The sequence below is a fragment of the Phalacrocorax carbo genome, chromosome 1 (assembly GCF_963921805.1).
Source record: "Phalacrocorax carbo chromosome 1, bPhaCar2.1, whole genome shotgun sequence".
In the NCBI taxonomy this organism is placed as follows: Eukaryota; Metazoa; Chordata; class Aves; order Suliformes; family Phalacrocoracidae; genus Phalacrocorax; species Phalacrocorax carbo.
In genome coordinates, this window is record NC_087513.1 from 188,420,610 (window position 1) to 188,438,379 (window position 17,770).

The 17,770-nt window shown below is 41.4% G+C and overlaps 1 protein-coding gene across 1 annotated transcript; it reads left to right on the plus strand.

Annotated features, from left to right (window-relative positions):
* Positions 1 to 735: 735 nt before the first annotated feature.
* On the plus strand, positions 736 to 17,564 carry SERPINE3 (serpin family E member 3). Its single transcript, XM_009506643.2, has 8 exons — positions 736 to 861; positions 1,679 to 1,976; positions 5,781 to 6,014; positions 7,317 to 7,514; positions 10,431 to 10,629; positions 11,693 to 11,793; positions 14,985 to 15,071; positions 17,437 to 17,564. Exons 1-8 carry the CDS (start codon positions 736 to 738, stop codon positions 17,562 to 17,564), a joined length of 1,371 nt encoding a protein of 456 aa, XP_009504938.2.
* The last annotated feature ends 206 nt before the right edge of the window (positions 17,565 to 17,770 follow it).

The window sequence follows — 17,770 nt, forward strand, 5'->3', positions numbered from 1 at the left end:
TATATAATGTCAAACTCCATGAAGATCAGTTAGCTGCCGTTTTACACACATTTTTAAGCCAAAATCTCACTTGCCTAAGGTGCCATTGTGAAGCTGTGAAGCTGAACCTGTGAATATGATGGGCAGGATTTGATCCTGTTACATGAAGAAAGCCATGAATAGCTGAAACTGCTTTTAAAGTGGTCACAACCACAGCTCTTCTGCTTCTGGTTCATTCAAAGTGACCCCTTCCTCATTCGATGTCCTTCAAGTGCACCGCTTTGCCATTTCTTTCCTCCTGGAAGCTAAAGAGTAAATTAAAATCTTGCTATTTGGGATGGCATTAAAAAAAAATAATGGCAAATAAAGACATTTTAATTGCATGGGATTTCTGAATAAAGTCTCAAAGTGGGGGAAAAAAATAGCTGTGTGCCTGGTACACAGAGAGCCCTTTCTCTTCCCCTTCGTGGTAGAGGAATCAATGGAATTCATATAAAAGAAGGAGGGGGGTGGGAAGAGATAGGAGATGCCTTGCTCGGTACCAGCAGGTCACAAGTCTCATGAGGCTTGAGCAGGGCTTGCAAGGAAGTTGCTGACTGTATCTCCATGTGTACCTTTTTGTTCCTTGCCTTGGATTTGCTGGTCAGTGGCATGCTGCTTTGCCTGGCTCTCCATAGAGCTTGTAGCCTACAGGAATTTGGACAGAGTGGTACAGACATCGCCGACAGAGAGTCTGATCACTGACTATCCCTTTAAATGCAGTCTCATGACTTAGTCTTTACTCCACTACCTATTAAAGAAGGAGACAAGACGTACATAGACAGCTTCCATTCAGACACCCAGAAGGACACAGAAAGGCAAGACAATTTAACAGAGCTAACTGTGAGTAAATACGAGGCATTAGAGGTACTCTCTAGAGCAAAGGGCATGGAGAAAGATTTGTAGGAAATCCTGACATGAAAGAAGGTGCAGTATTTTTTAAAATATACTTGCATACAATGTAAAAGATGAAATTCTGTAAAGAAAGCTATTCTGTCATTTTAGTATTATTCCTTTAAATATGAATCTAAGTGCCTCTTAATATAACGTTGACCAATGCTTGATTTCCCATAAAAATCTGAAGCAGTGATTTCGTGCTGCAGCCACTGGAGCCTTTTGCAAATACAACTTTTTTTCACCAGGATAAATTTCACAGAAGGAATATCTGGGGGGGGGAAGGAATTTGAAGCCAGCCTTTTGCAAACTTGGATCTAAACCCCAGCCTGGAGACCCCAGTTGGGCAGCCGCACTTCACGAGGGGTGGCCTTCCTTTTGGGAGCGCTGGATGCGACCCACTTTCTTCTGGGGACAGAAAGAAGCAGTGGGAGCTCAGCAGCACAGAGACCGCAATAAGGTGTCCCGTCAGGCGTGCAGGAAGCTGACTTTTTCACTGAGGGCTCTGTGCCTCTGTAATGGCCAACCACCCCACATGGGTACAGCATTCTGCAAAACTCAGTTCTTGTTAGTCAACAGAATCATCAGCGTGTCCCCACATCTTTTTTTGTTTGTTTGTTTTATGAAAATAGCTACTGGGTAGACCTGGACAAGTATTTTAACAGTGATCATTACTATTGCAAGTGATATCTTAACACTGATGGAAAGAGAAAAGCTCCTCTGTCATCTATTGCTTTTCTAAACATATCTGTATTATTAATCACAGGTACGATTATCTGGCGGAGAGCGTTCCCAGCTCGCCTTCATGTTGCCCTTTTTCTTCTCTGCATTTATTCTGTCTGCTTGCTGCCTAACCAAAGGAAACTGCATCTCCTATGATGAGCTCAAAGAGCTAAAGACTGAATTTGCCATCAATCTCTACCGGCATGTATCTGAAACAGAGAACAGAACCAATCTGGTGGTCTCTCCAGCAAGTGTGGCTGTTTCTTTGGAGCTGCTGCAGTTTGGAGCTCAAGGAAATACCTTTATGGAGCTGCAGGATGCCCTAGGGTACAACATTCATGGTAATGTACTGCTTAAGAAAATAATTCTTTTCTTACATTTTGCAGTAAATTCACAGCTCTACTAAGGAAACAGCAATTGCACACACCATACAAAACTTCTGTCTTCTGTCTCACTGCAAGATGTAGCGTAGGACTGTTTTCTCCATCTTTGATAGCCAGGTATCAGCTGGACAAAGGAAACTCAAGGGAATATTTGATATGCGTGTATTATTCCTCTTCTTTCTTGGCCAGTGCTTACTCTTTTACCTCACCAAAATGCAACTGTGTCTAGAAAAGCTACTTCCACGATCAGCAGAATTGCTCCTGGTTTCCCAGAGGTTCATCGTGTCCGTTGTGTCCTGGCCTCCCCTGTGTCCTCCGTGAGGAGGTGCCAGGCAGAGGACAGCCATTTTCTCTCCTATCCCATTAACAAAGTTTACAAAACCTATAGAAACTGAATTATCTTTAAGCCTTTGCACTCTTTTCTAATGTTATTACAACTGGCCAAAAAGATGAAAAGTTATTAGGAGACTGGCAGAGAGAGATATACACTGACAGATGGATGGTGCAATTGCATCTTTCCCTGAAAGCAGGCTAAAATAAAACTCACTGGGAATCTGGAAGGGATATGGAGAAGGCAGATGTCTTAAAATCCAGCATTAAATCAGCTGAATTTAAGGATGCTGTTTTCATTTTAGCTCTGGATTATCCTACCATCTCACATCACACATCAAAAACTATTTCACATTACGGGCACAATGTTTATGAAAAGCAGATGACTGCCTCATCTTCAAAATTTGCAGCTTACATACAAGAACTATGTATAGAGATGACACCGCTATTTCTCAGCATAAAATTTACTTTCAGTGTATGAACACTAAAGATAAAACCTACAGCAATTTCACCACCCTGTGCTGTAGCCTGCCTCAGTCACCGTTACCATTCTGTATGGCACCAATATTCAAAACCAACCCAGCAGTAAGAGCTAACTCCGGCACATAAATACAGATACAGCTGCATGTACTGACACAAGGACAGCGCACCTATGTTATCAGCAGCTGATATAACGAAGGCTTGCCTGTAAGATTCCTGTTTCTGCAAATTCAGCGGGGTAATTTGAACGACACTAATTCATACAAGGATTATACCTTGCTTTGCACATCTGCTCATTAAGAAAGAACCTTAAGAATCATATTGCTCAGTGAAATCCAGGCACGGGCCTCCACGCAAAATGTAACAGTGCAGAGGTTGTTAATGACCTGCTAGCTCTGCTGCGCTGCCTTACTTCTTCTCATGTGGCACATCGTATCAAGCAGACATTTCATCTCCATTTTACTTGTCTGTGGCACAAGCCACATGAACTTTGGCTTTCAGTAATATTAATTCATGAATGTGAAAATAAAGTAGGATGGGATCTATTGCTATTGCTTATAACAGCACATTTCCAGTGACAGAGAAGGAAACCACTTCCTCAAATGTTTTAAGTCAAATAAAAAAATCAAATGCTTAGATCAAATTTCCTATCAGACGAGTAAAACCAAATCACGTATATAAGCATACCTGATAAAATTCCTTTCCTCCATTAGATGTTTGCATTCATGTTTCTTTTAGTCTGTCTTAAATAATAATGAAGGATGTGATTAAAACCTTAGCAGGCTGAAAACAATGAAAACATTGATGGTTCAGTCACTATTCACGGAGAATCCGCTCTTACATGCACTTGTAATCTTCTTTTAATGTTTGGAAGATTTGTTCACCTTTATTCTAGTACTAAGAAAAACAGTGTATAAAGGGCTGTCTCTCTAGACAGCACAGGCAAAATGACATACTTTAAAATTCTTTCTCCTTGCTGTTTTATTTTATCCATGGTAGAGTATTTTAAAGCAATTTTGAACTGTTTTCTGAGTAAGAATTCAGGACTTTGGTTAGCTAAGGACTTTGATATGACTGAAGTTACAAGCTCAGGATACCACACCTCACGCTAACATCTGCTTCCAATTTACCATCTTTGATTTCTCACATCCTCCAGAGAGCTTGCCAAATGCTCCCGCACTAATGCAAAACACACAAGAAAAGCACTTTACACCTCAGACCATGTGAGTTTTCTTGACATCTGTTCAAGGAGTTAAATATTTTATCCCTTAAAGAGTAATAGATCTAAATTTTAATACCACGCTTCCCATAGGTGATTAGTCTTCCTGCAGGTTATTAAAAGAGCACTATTAGGTCAGAAAACATGCACTGGATTCTCAGGTGGTAGAAATCGTGAGACGTGAAACTCTCCCTTTTACCCCATCAAGAATCTGAACCAATGTAGTAAAAGTCTCCTGATGACCTGGCTGTCAGCTGGAGGTTCTTGGCGATCCTGCCCTTGACTTGACGCTCAGCCTGGGACGGGTTGGTCCTGGCAGGATGGACTTCCCCAGTGAACAGCCCGTGTCCCAGGCCCAGCCCAGCCCAGCCTGACTTCCAGCACTGCCTACACCCACAGGCAGATAAACTGGGTGATTCCTCCCTTAGCCTAAGGTCTCCCTGGAGTCAAAAAGATTTCCAGCCAGCCCATAACCGCAAGCCCAGCCATGCTCATGAGGAGCCAGATACCTGTGAGCTGCTCAGGACACCCTGGGGTTTCAAGTCAGGGCAGAGGAGCACCTGAGCCAAGTACAGCAACCCAGAGAAGAAAGGGGCACAATACTGACTCCTCTTGGAAACGGCGGCCAGCAATTCATATACAACAGTGAGATGCTGAGTTTTCACACAGAATTTGGGACACTAGGTGTGGAAATCAGAAAGGTCCTGGTGGCCCTGGAGAGCCAAGATGCACTGATGTCTTGCTGAAGAAGGGCAGTACTCCAGACATTGCCCAGTCCTCATGGAATACTTATTTATATAAGGAGGAACCTGCTGAGAACATCTTAAAGGCAAGTAACAACCTCAACAAGACATATATAAGCTGTGTGTAGGCAAGTCTCCTTCAAAGCACAACAAGGGATATGGGAAAGGGGCTGAGCCATGAACACTGGAAGTTTGAGGACATTTGACGCAGAGTCCATAACATCATTCAGACTAAGTGCAAGTCCCAGGCCTCGGGAGGTCACCTCAGCATGAACCATCCCACCACAAACCATTACAGCAAGCAAGATGAAGACAGCCAGAAATGGCTGCTAAATCACCCTTCAGGGAAGCCTGCTAGAAACTTTGTGATTTTAAAAACACAAGACCCTCTAAGTTTGCAGGACTCATGTTCCCGTTGGGCCCACACCTCAACCCTGTGTCCATCACTGAAGCCACCACCATTGAACGACCATGAGCTCCCCAGGAACAGGAGACGGGGGCATTATTCCAATATTTTCATTAGTAGACAACAAACTAGAGAATACATTACTGAGTTTTTGAATGACACTGAGCTCGTAACAGCTACAAGCATTTTGGAAGATCAGAATAGAATTTAAAAGGATCCTGGAAAACTGGAGAAATGTGTGAAGTGAGTAGGACACAATTCAGTAAGGACAGGTGCAAAATACTACATCTATAAGGAATAATCAGCTGTTCAAATCAGGGAACAATGAACCAAAGAATAGTGTTTTTAGGAAATGGTCTGAGGGTTCTTACAAATTAAAAAAATAGTATCAAATGGGAAATATAATTGTACTTCAGAAAACAAAGCAGACATAGTTGTGAGTGCTTCAGTTGTTATAGTGCTTTAATTGTCACAGGACACCAGTGTCAGCACTGGAGTTGAGAGCTGCAGAACCCTGGTGCAATCTCTGCTTTCCTTAACCTCAACATGATAATTGCAGTCTTTCCCTCTCTCTCGCCCGGCAGATCAAAGCGTGCAGGATTTCTTGCACACAGTGTATGAAGGAGCGACGGACTCCAGCCAAGGCACGGTGGTTCAGCTGGCATGCTCCTTCTTCGTGGATGCTGGCGTACAGCTCTCACCCCGCTTCACAGCACGTGCCGCACGCTGGGCAAACAGCAGCCTGCAGCACACCAACCTTACTGACCCCAACAGAACCGCAGCCCAAATACAAGAATGGATCACGGGTAACCTTGGAGGTAACGTAACAACCCATGAGAACGATTGCACGTGAATTAAATGTAAAATAAGAGTAATGAGAGAAATTGCATTTAACCAAGTATAAAGCTTTTGCCACATTCCGTGTTGTCCAAACCACGGCTGAGAGCTGGGAAATCTAGTTCTTGTGCTGATGCTTATTTCTATCATGAGGAAAGAGCTAGAGTAAGCCTGCATCTGTGGGTATACGTTTGCAGTATCAAGCTGGTAACTGCTTGGCCTCATTCCTCTAATTTTTAAAATGGCAATCCTTTGCACTGTTTTCAGTTTTAATGAAGAGCAGCCAAATTCCCCAGGGTCTGAGTTTGCTGCACTGAATGTTTTCATACTGCTGTGGGGTACATGCAGGGCTGTAAGCTTAGCAGTCAGACGCCGAGTTTAAAAAGTCAAAATAGGAAATAAAAAGAATTTACTTTCCACGCAAGCAAGAAAAGTAATGAAACTAAATTCTGTGTTAATGAAAAAATAATTGAAAAAGCAAGTCCTTAGAAGCAGCGGAGCAAATCAATTCCTGATTTGCCCCATCAACTTAAGTTACACGAGTGTTAATTTGGCCATCACCACGTGAGGTGATGTTCAACACACACGTTAAAGCTACTATTGAAAAAGAAACTTCTACCCTTCTCAAATGAACTGTAATAAGTGATCCAGCTCCATGATAGAAAAGCATTGCTCTAGAAGCAGGTACTAAAATGGGAGTTCATATTGTGGTGCTCACATGCGTATCAATGAATTAGAAGTGGATCACACTTTCAAAAATCTTTGAGATACCCCAAGCAGGATCAGCTGAACTGCCAAGTAATTAGGAGAGGGGAAGAACTAGGATACGATCTTCAGTTGACTTAGTTACTTCATAAGGTGGTCTGTAATCGTGAAGCCATTTCATGGTGGATTTCTGCTGCTAACAATGAACCACGCCAAGGTACGTGTGAGCACATTTAAGCTGGAAAACCAGTTAGGGCCAGGGCATGGTGCTGAGCACCGGGCTGCTGTCATCCATGTTGTTCAGCGAGTAGCATAGTCCTGGCACAGCTTTGGCCCTCAATATTGATCAGTTCGAGCTTGGTCCTGGGGAGAGCATGGACCAATGGGCAACTCGATGTGGTCCACGTACAGGTGGGGAGGGGAAGGTAGGAGGCTTAACAGTGCGTTGTGAATTGTGCCCCTTGCCCTTAGGGACAGAGAGCAGTCCCGGCTTGCTTTATTTACTGACACAGAGCTGGCCTTTAGGCCTGGGTGAGTAGGATGGTGTATGCCCCCCTCCCTGCTTCTTTTCCTTGCAGATGGAGGTGTGCATGGCATGCCGTTGGAGAGCGCAGGGTCGCCGCTCAGCCAGGTCTCCCTGGTGAGCACCATGTACTTCAAAAGCATGTGGCAAAAGAAGTTTTCCTTTACGGATACCCAGATGTTGCCTTTTACCACGGCAGAGGGCTCAACCCTGAAAGTGCCCACAATGCATCACACAGCCGAAGTTAACTACGGTAACTGCTCTTGATCCAAAATTGCTCTATTGTACAACATGGAACCGTTTTATTTATTTAATTTTGACAGCTACTGCACTAAGATGTGTTATTTTCCCAGCTAGGAGAAGTCTCAGAAGAAATCCCATCAAATGAAGAGACCACCTGGGTGACCAAATTGACTCCTTATAATCCCAGGCAATCACAAAACATCCTGGGTTCAAAATGGTTCCTAAAATGTCTACTGTCCATGCACCATCCCTCCCTGATCAACACCTCCCAGCGCTCTATAACAACCTTGTCAGCTGTAAAAACAACTGAGGGTGTTAATTGACCTCACTGATGAGTGCAGAGTTTCCCTTCCCAAAACCCTACACCTCATCATCCTTGCTGTTGAGCAACATAAACTACCACATCAACTCATGATCTTTCAGCCCTAGTTGATTTTGTATCACCAGCTCACTGCAGGGCCTCTGCTACTTGATATATGTGGAGTAGCCTCACCCTTCATTTCTTTGTGAGCTATTCAGGTCAACAAACAGGTTTCTTTGGACTAACACACACCTATTAGCTCAGGAACAGACCTTTTCTCTGAACTTTCTCTTTCAGTAGAGTGAGATAAATAAATGAGAGGTCTAAAATGATGGAAGGCAGGGGGCTGCCAGTGCATACGCAAGTGGACATCTCAGGTAAAGACCAGTGACCAGAAATTCAGCAGCTGAGCTGCTGACTGACCATATATTTGCTCCTGAGCCGTTGCTAACTTGATGTGGAATCTTTAGTTGTTCTTGTCCGGCCCAAACACAAGAACTCCGTCCTAACATCCTTAAGCAGGTAGCTGAAGCATTAAACATCTGCACAGAAAAGGAAAGTTAGCAAAAATACTGGGATTACCTTTTCAGCCAGTCCAAAACGCGTGAGCTCTCTGCAGCTGGAGAGACTTTTGAGGAAAGCTGAAACGAAAAGGATCATTTAAAATTTGCTGATTGTCGGATCTGATAGGGCCAATTCAGTCTTTGTCACTAGAAATATTTCTAACAAATCAGTTTGAAATTAATACAAAAGATTGGTTCAGTGCAACAAAACAGAGGCATGAGATAACTTTCCTTCATTACTAAATGATTGCAGCTGTTTCCCATCAGGATCCAAAATACAGAGCGAGAAAGACTAGCTGTGGCCTGTTACCGATCGCAGCATTACAACATCGTTTACCCTTTTAACATGGCCACCCAGAACAAATCAGTCTGGGGACAATTAACACTGCTGTAAGAAAATGTCAGCATTACAAATCCACAACATGCCTTTCGAACACTGCATCTATTTTATATACTTATTTTTCCAAGCAATTTGTTAACTATATTTGAATACTGATTTAGCATATATGTAATATTTATGGGATGCTCAAAACCAGTTCAAGTAAAGAACACTAAATGTTCTGACCCAGTAATCTGAAGTCTTTGATTTTCTTTCTAGTTAACAAATAAGGGCTGAATAACCTTTGTACAGAATGTGCTGACTTCAAAATAGCAGCATGCTCACGAATTAAACCGCTCATGTCCAGTGCATTACACACGTAAATCTTCCCTTTTTGCCTGTCACAAACCAGAAGGTCTTTTCCCAGCAAACGATGCACGTGCTGGGAGGCGGTTTTAACAGCACAATTCCCTCTCCACGTTGCATGGCAGGAGGGCTAACCTCAGAGCCTAAAATTTAATCCAGCAGGATAATCAACACTTAATGAATTCTATCTAGTCCATAACAGCAAAACTAACAAATGTTGTACACTAAATATTTGAGACATCCTATAGCTATGTATTTCTTGGCAAATATTTAGATATCATGAATATGAGCTACCTGTATTCTGTTATAACTCACGCTTTTTGAGTCAGGGGTATCTACCCTTGAAGATGCAACTACTCCAGCTGGGTGAAGACAGAGTAGATACAGTATTTTGGATGGCCTGCAGCAAAGGCAACAAGTAATTTGCTCACGACTTGTATTTAACTCCTGGTCTGCTAACTATTGCTGAGTGCTACTGAAATGCTGTCTGTTGGATTAACAGAAGAAAAAATAAGAAACTAAAATTGTGATAATTGAATCTGTTCTACTGTACAACAGAGTCCATTGGAAACACCTGGATTAATTTTTCTTTGAAATATGGAACTAAAATGGTACTTTTAAATGGCTGCTACAAATTGTTGCATAACTAATTCTAAGTTTGGAAGCCCACCAGCTTTTACTTTGAGACTAGTTTTTATAACCTTCGCCTGATTTTGATAGGTCTTTGTGCCTAGATTTTTAAAAATAATAAATTTGGTGCTTAAATAAGCACAAATCTAACTATTGTTTAATGTGGCTATTTGTTTCTTGAAATAAGGTTAAAACTGATCTTTAAAGGTAGTAAAGATGGAAACGAGGCAAAGTAGGTTTCAGTTAATTAAATAGGACACTTCAGTTTGGTTTTGTTATTTCTATCAGTAGTGAATTTTTAGTGAAAGATACGAGAAAATTGTAAGATTATTCAAAGAACATGCATTGCAGGAACAGTCACCATAACGTTACTGTAATTGCCTCAGTAATGTTTTTTAAACACTGAGCAAGGAGCACAGCTACTATATGAGAAAGTAATAAAATATCCCTGCTCTGTTGAGACAGTGGTTCAGGTACTATTACTGTCATTGGCATTTTCTGCCAAGATATATATATCTCTATATCTCTATATCTATCTCAATCACACAATCAGCTCTATTCAGATGAGCCACTGTTGAGAGTTAAGAGCAACCTGAGCTGGCTGCAAGAGCCCATGCGCTAGAGGCAACCCCTTATACCCCATCACTGCTCTTCTGAAACATCTGCTGACCCAGGCTTGAGTTGTGGGTTTTGGGGCTTTTTCCCCACTTGAACGTTGAAATATGATCTATATTTGCCCACCTACAGGCCAGTTCCAGACTGCAGCTCTGGAGGCTTTCAGCATGGTCGAGTTACCTTACCTGGGGGAGAAACTCAGCATGTTCCTAATGCTTCCCAGCCACAGAAGAACATCTTTGTCCCAGATTGAGTCTCACCTTTCTGCCAAAACCATAACCTTCTGGGCCAACAGCTTAAAAAGAATGAAGATGGATATTTTTCTACCTAGGTAAGCAACATTAATACTGCAAGATGGCTTCATTACTTCAGTTGTTAGAATTCTGTGTGAGAGTGCTGACACGAGCAATGTGTGAGACAGAATCAAATTAGTTATTTTCAGTTTTGTTATTCATCACGTGATCAGAAAAGCTCTAACCTTTTCTCAAGCCATGAAGAGGTGAGATGAGAATGCCAAAACTTTCTTGTATGCTCTGTACTGTTTTAAAAGCCAAGTATTTCAGTTGATCGTGCAGCTTTTACTTAAAATTTGTTCGAGGTATAACAATCCTTTAAAGATCTAAAAAGAGAGAAATAATCCTGGCACTTTCCCGCACTCTGTTTTTTCTCTTTGCTTAAGGAAGGGTAAACATGTGACTTTTTAAAAAAATGCAACAGCTTGTTTTTACAACTTGCTGGTATGCTACAAAAGTACTCTAAAAAGAACTTGGGGCCCCCACCAGTCACACCCATCTTTCTGTGCACAAAGCAAGTTTCAGCCATCCATTTTCCACATTAGCCGTTCGCTGTTGCTAGCAAACGCACACAGCCTGGAGGTATTTGCTGTCATCTAGTCAAATGAAATTGCATAGCAGAAGGAATCAGGTGCAGCAGGGCCTTTTGTGGCCATGCCTATTGTATGGATCAGCCTGGAAGGGCTTCGATACGTATCTCTTATAATACATTCCCCCCCTCAACAAAGCGCTAGAAAACAATTGGTATATTAGTGTTCTTTTTCTCCAAGCTAATCTTTTGCAAATGGTTCAAAGGGCCCTTTGCTACAGCCAACAAGATTGTTAAAAAGAGGACACTTGGGAAATGCAGAGTTCACGTGTCAAGAAGACTGAGAGGCAGCCTGATTGCAATAGATAGGGGGGAGGGATTCCTTCTGCTAACACCTTCAGGTGAAGATGAGTTGCGTTTCTGCAAAGTACACTTAATCAGACGGGAGGCATTGGGCTTATACAGAAATGGATGAAATGCAAAGGCCTGAAATAAACTGCATCTGTTCCACCTTTTGGCTCTATGAATCTACGAATCCAACATTTAAATAAAATCTATCATATTAATTTCAGGTTCAGTATTCAAAGCCTTTTTGACCTAAAGACAGTTTTTTCTGCCTTGGGAATTAGAGACGCATTTGATCCCATCACTGCTAATTTTAAAGGTATTTCAGGTAAGAGGCTTGACTGAATAAAAAATGATCACCGATGCAATAGTTGTAGACTCTGACATTTGAATGATCCAGTAGGCCTGGGCCTTCTGAATTGACTGTACTTCTTCTTATGTGAAACGCTAAAACACAGTTCACACTCAACTGTGTTACTTTGTTACCGGTAACTGTATTTTGAGCTGTTGTGTCGTAGGAAAGAGGAATCTGAAAGGGACAGGGTTGGTTTTGTTCTTGCTTTATTTTACTCCACACACACACCCCCCTTCTTCCTTTAAGATTAAAACTGTGAAGAGAACATAGACCTAGAAAATGGTTATTTATTCAGAAATTTAGGATACTTCAGTAAAACTTGAATTCCTATTTGTGTTTTTAATAGTCATTTAACAGTTAGGGATGCTGGTCCAACAAGTCGGTATCCCAGCTCCTGACACCGCGAACAATATTGACCCAAACAGCATTTGGCATACGCCCGTGCTATGTTGTCTTGCTAATCCAGTGACAAGTGCACTAAATTACCAGTGCTAAAATACTAGTGTTACAATTGTAAACTGTCTTGGTTTTGGAAGTCTGAAATTACCCCGCTACTTGGAAAATTTTTATCCCTATTTAAAGTACTAAAATAAGCCAAAATATATATTATTTTTTTTAATAACTACTTTCAGCAACACAAATTATTTCAACTCAGTCATTTCTCCTCATGGTAAAGACTCAGAGTAGTAGCTGCTCCCAGAGATGCAGAGGGTTCATGCAATTCTTGTGCATGTGAGTAAATAAAGGGAGATACGACAAGAAATTCCTCTAATTTAGAAAAACCTGCTTTTACAGAAAGGTTGCTTTTCTGGGGCAAACCTCAGAAGGCACATTACTTATGGGGTTTTTATACCCCTTTTAAAATCGAACATAGCATTTTTTCATTGCAGCGCATATCTCAGACTGCAAAGAGATGCATGTTAAAAGTAATTTGTTACTATCCAATCATTTGTTAAAGCCTGCCGCTTTGTTTATTGCAAACATTAATATAGCAATAAAGTGCACAAGGATGCATTTTATAAAGTTAATGTCTATTTAAATAAGATAAATACTTTGAGAAATGAATTAGACCATTAACAATCTCATTTAGCAGCTTCTTTGCTGTGCAACTCGGTGGCTTTCTGCTTCACGTCATACAGGGTAAGGCTTGTAGGATTATTTGATCCTGCCTGTGGCAGGGTTAAGGATTAAAGGATATGTTGAAGCCCTTCTCAGTTCTACTCTTACACTACTCAGTTATGTATCGTAATAGTAAGGTTATAGCTATGGTGGTCTAAGAGTTATCTAAGGCAGAGTTTATAAGGAAGGTTTATCTTTTTTTTTAACCAATAGATACAGCTGGAAAAAGAACAGGTGAGTTTTCAGTTCCTCTTCCATATGAAGCCAAAGCCATAATCTTCAGAATATTTACCCTCGGACCACATTTCACAAAAAAATATGTTACATCATTTCAGACCTAGAATAGCTTCTTTATGTCTGAAAGCTCCTGGGTGTTTTTTCCTCCAAAATATGTTAGATTTATCTAATTTAAAAAATTCTGCCTCTCCCCAGTTTTGTCTCTCTTGTATCCATACCAGACTTTTGACTGGAGAAAATTCAGGTAGAAACAGATAAAACCCTCTTTTCATATTTCCATGTGTTCTCCTATATGTCAGACTCAATCCTCAGACAAGGAAGAAAAAGCCTCGCAACCTTCCCCACTATCTGCCCTCCACAGTCAGCTGGGGAGAAACAGACTTGTAATGCTTTGCTTCGTGTTCTTCTGAAATTTATTTTTTTCCAAGCTCCATTTCATGTCACAGTCCCATCGCTTCTTCCTGAAGAGCAGTTTCTCCTGCAGTTTCCTTTCCAACAGTTCCTTGATCCAGTGTTCATTCACTGTCTCCACTGTGTTAATTATTTTCTACTCTCACCATGTAACCTTGCTTTCAACCACAACCTGGGAGAACTCTCAAACTAGTAATTCCCATTCAGCATTCAGTCTGCTGTTGTCCATATAGTGGGCAAATAGTCATAAAGATGAAAGAATGGGTAAACACAGGTAGAAGTGAGGGAGAAGAGGGTATTTGCAATGGTGACTTAAAGCTCTATCAAAAATCAAAGCAGCAGTCGAACATGTGCATTCCTACTCATGCTGGCAAGGGACCTGCCTCTTTCTCTCAGTAATGGAGAGATCCGAGACACCGCCTTCCCTAGATTGAAGTAGCCTAATATTGCTTTCCTTGTGTGTTATCTCACTTTAAAGATGTTCCTATATTGTGTTGGTGTTGAAGTGGTGCTCTTCTGTAGCCTGAGCCCAGCTCCCGCCACTGGACATCGGTGGAAACAGGCCATACTGCCGCTGGATCCACCAGGAGAAATGTGAGGACACCTCGCAGCTCTTCCATGCTTACACCGATACACACAGTCAAAAATCTTGTCATTCCCCCTCCCAAGACTAGAAAGCAGATCTGAATAATGGGAAGTCAATAGCAGAAATGCCTTTAAGGAGAAAAACATCCCAATGTTGTGTTCACAGTTGTGATCCTTTCCCAAGAACTTCTCTGCTTGTCTGAAAGCAGGATCCATGTTTCCTGTAGCAGTCGGAGGCACCTGGGCCATCCAGCAAGCTGCACTCTGACAAAGGGCACGTTCAGGCAGATAGGTTCAAGAAACACGTGAACGTTTTAGCTAATTCTCCAAGTTGCCTGCACTTAAGGTGACGCTGGTCCAAAAGCCATGCAGTCATACTATCTCAGCTACATGCTAAGTAGTCTGTAATATCAAGCTAGCTTAGACATTCAGACTGTCTACGCTCATCTGTATTAGGCACACACGTGAAAAATCAAGAGCTGAGTTGAAATTAGAGCTGAGGATGTTCTAATGTGGAAGCCAGATACAGAAAAAGCAATTGAAAGGCAGGTTTATACCGTGCTGTCTTTCCGAACATGATGTGGGAAAGGAGCCAGTGGAAGTAATTTACAACAGAAGAAAAGCTAATACTGTGACATAGATTGTATTGGGTATACTGTCATTGAATGGGCTGCCTGGGTGAAATATCTAACAGTTATCTCATCCTTAGATTCTGGGGAAAAAAAGGTGTTTGAAATATAATTCAGAAAACAACTCTTAATTTCTGGTGGGTTTTTTTGTTTATTTGGTTTTATTTGTTGGTTTTTTCGCAGAGCAAGGTAGTCTTTATATTTCAGAAGCTATTCACAAAGCAGAGATTGAAGTAACAGAAGATGGTACAAAGGCATCAGGGGCTACAGGTAAATCAGATATACAAACTTTACTTTTCACTTCTGAAGATTATCACTACAGAAAGAACTAGTCTTTTATTTAAAAAAAATATAGTAGCATTTAAATATTAACCTAAACTTAAACTTCTAGATTTAACATGCTTCCATATTACCTTTGTAATTATTCATAAAAACTCTTAAAACTCTTCCCTTTCCACCTTTGATCTTAGACTAACATGTAAAGACTCAAGTGAAAACCAACTTTATTGGCCCAGGGAAAGTCTAGTCTAAGAAAACAGACCACTCTATTTTCTGTTAGTCAGATCTGTTTGCTCAGATCATAAAAGCAAAGAACGGAAAAAGGTTACTAGTGTTTTGTTCGCAGCTCCTGAACTGTTACGGGGTTTGTTTTGTGAAGATGATCCCTTTGGTAGCATTGAAGGTCACGACGGGGAAGTTTTGTTTTCATGACTATGAAGACAGGCTTGTTTCTTATGTAGTTTGAGGTGTGACCTTTGCGTGCAGTAGTTTCTGCTAACAGGTCATTTCCACGTGAGCTGCTGGGGCTGACTGAGAGGGGAGGTTCAGAGTAGCATCTCAGCTATGGACTGTAGAGCCAATAAGTGACCTTCACAAGCTGAATGACATCTCAATAGAAATCCTTCATCACAGCTTACATAAAACAGGGGAATTAAAATTACTGAGCTGTGCAATCCCCCCTTTTTTTTTTTTTTTGTCACATGAGCTTTGTCAAAGGCAGTCCCTGCTTGGTTGTTTTCCTCTTGGAAGCCTCACACACTCCAGAGATGCTACAACCGTGAAAGACAGCAGCAGGCCTGGACCCCTGCGTGGACTACGTAGGCATTATTGCCACTTGCTTCTCTCTAGAAGCTGATCATGTCCTCAAGCTGTTCAAACATCAGCACAGCAGAAGCGCGATCGCTAACCACACCTTGCCTTTCTGCTTCCCTGGGCTATGGCTGACTGTAGACATGCTCCACGCACACAGTGCAAATGCTGGTGGTCCTTGACTGCAGATCAGGGCAAGATCTGGGTCTCTCCTATTTCTCCTGCTTGCCTGCCTTTCTTTCAGAGATAAATCCAGGAGGCACGTAGGGAGAGCACCGCAGTGCATCTCACTGGCGTGCCCAGGACGCTGGGCTGCTCTGTGAGGTCACCTCCCCTCACTTCAGACATCCCATGGTCACGATGCCAAAAGGAACCTGAGCACACACCTGATTTGACGCAGTATCCTCCTACAGCAACTTTAAATAAGACACATGCTGTACATATGTGGATTTACAGTGAAAATTAACTAAGTTAACCTTTCTGCAGAACTGTAGTTTTAAATTTTATGACAATTTAATATCTACTGGGGCATTAATATTTCTAGTAATTTTTCTGGTGTTTTCCATACAAAATAAAAGCTTTTAGGGGGCTTCAATTACATACCAAAGACTAAGGGTAATAGCAGTCAGACATCAGACCTTTATCCCATTGAAACCAATGCCATAACTTCCCTTAAGTCTGGTGAGGCCAAGCTAAGAAGCTGATTTTAAAAGGTATCATTATTTTTGTTTACTTTTAAAGCTCTGGATCCAGTCACACAGTGGCTTGAAAGCTAAAGTAGGCACCTTTTTTTAGGAGCAATGAAATAGTGCCACTCAAACTAGTTTTGCAGAGTCTTAAATTTTAGTTCCATTGTTTTAACTGTTCATTATAAAATAATCCAAATGTGGGGTTTTTTGCTTTTGGGGGGGGTGGCAATGTATTCTTCATACTATATAGCTACAAGGAAGAATTTATTCAAACAAGGTGTATTTTAAGAATAGCTGAGCCATCACAATACTTAAGGACTCTACATTTAATCTAATAATTAACCCATAACCAGAGAGGGGAAGGACAGTCATAAATTGAGATTGAGGATAATCAGGTTTTGTTGAGAGTTCTGACAGAGGAATTCCAGGATTTGTAGATATTTCTCTGCTGTTTGTCACCCACTTAGACAAGGGACTACATTTGTGCCTTATCTTTTTTACCAGAATAGCATAGCTGGAATTGGCTGATGGGTTTGGCAGTAGCATGGTACGGCTTCAGCAGAGTTAGGGCTGTGATAACAAAAGTTACGTTACCTTTGAAATCCAAAGCCAGACAGGCTCACTTCGGCAATGAAATACACAGGAATCACCTTCAACGCAGTCTCAGAACACTTGACTTGTTCATTCACCCAGACTGATTTCACTGTTGGATAAAATTGTTGTTTTATTCTTAAAGCAGAGGAGCAACTCAAAAACCTCGAAACTCAAGGTACTAAACATCAGACCTTGCAGGCACTGTACAGAAGATGGAATGAAAGTAGACACATTTTACTCATGTTTTCTTTGTTGCATTACAGCAATGGTATTACTAAAGAGATCTCGAGCGCCCATTTTCAGAGCAGACAGGCCTTTCACGTTTTTCCTGAGACACGCTAATACAGGTACGCATGCTCTGCATTTCAGTAGCAGAATCCTTCACAAGTAGCACTGAAATCAGTGACAAATTCTTTGTAAATAGCATGCCATTCTGCAGTCCAGGGAACTTCGACAACCATGGAAACAGTGGGTTTAAGGTTTTTAAAGCATAAAGAACAGTTTAATTTCTTTTAAAAAATGCATGATAGTCACAGAAGTCAGGGCAGCCAGATTAGCCTCTTCTGTGTACACGCAGTATGTGCTCAAAAAGATTCC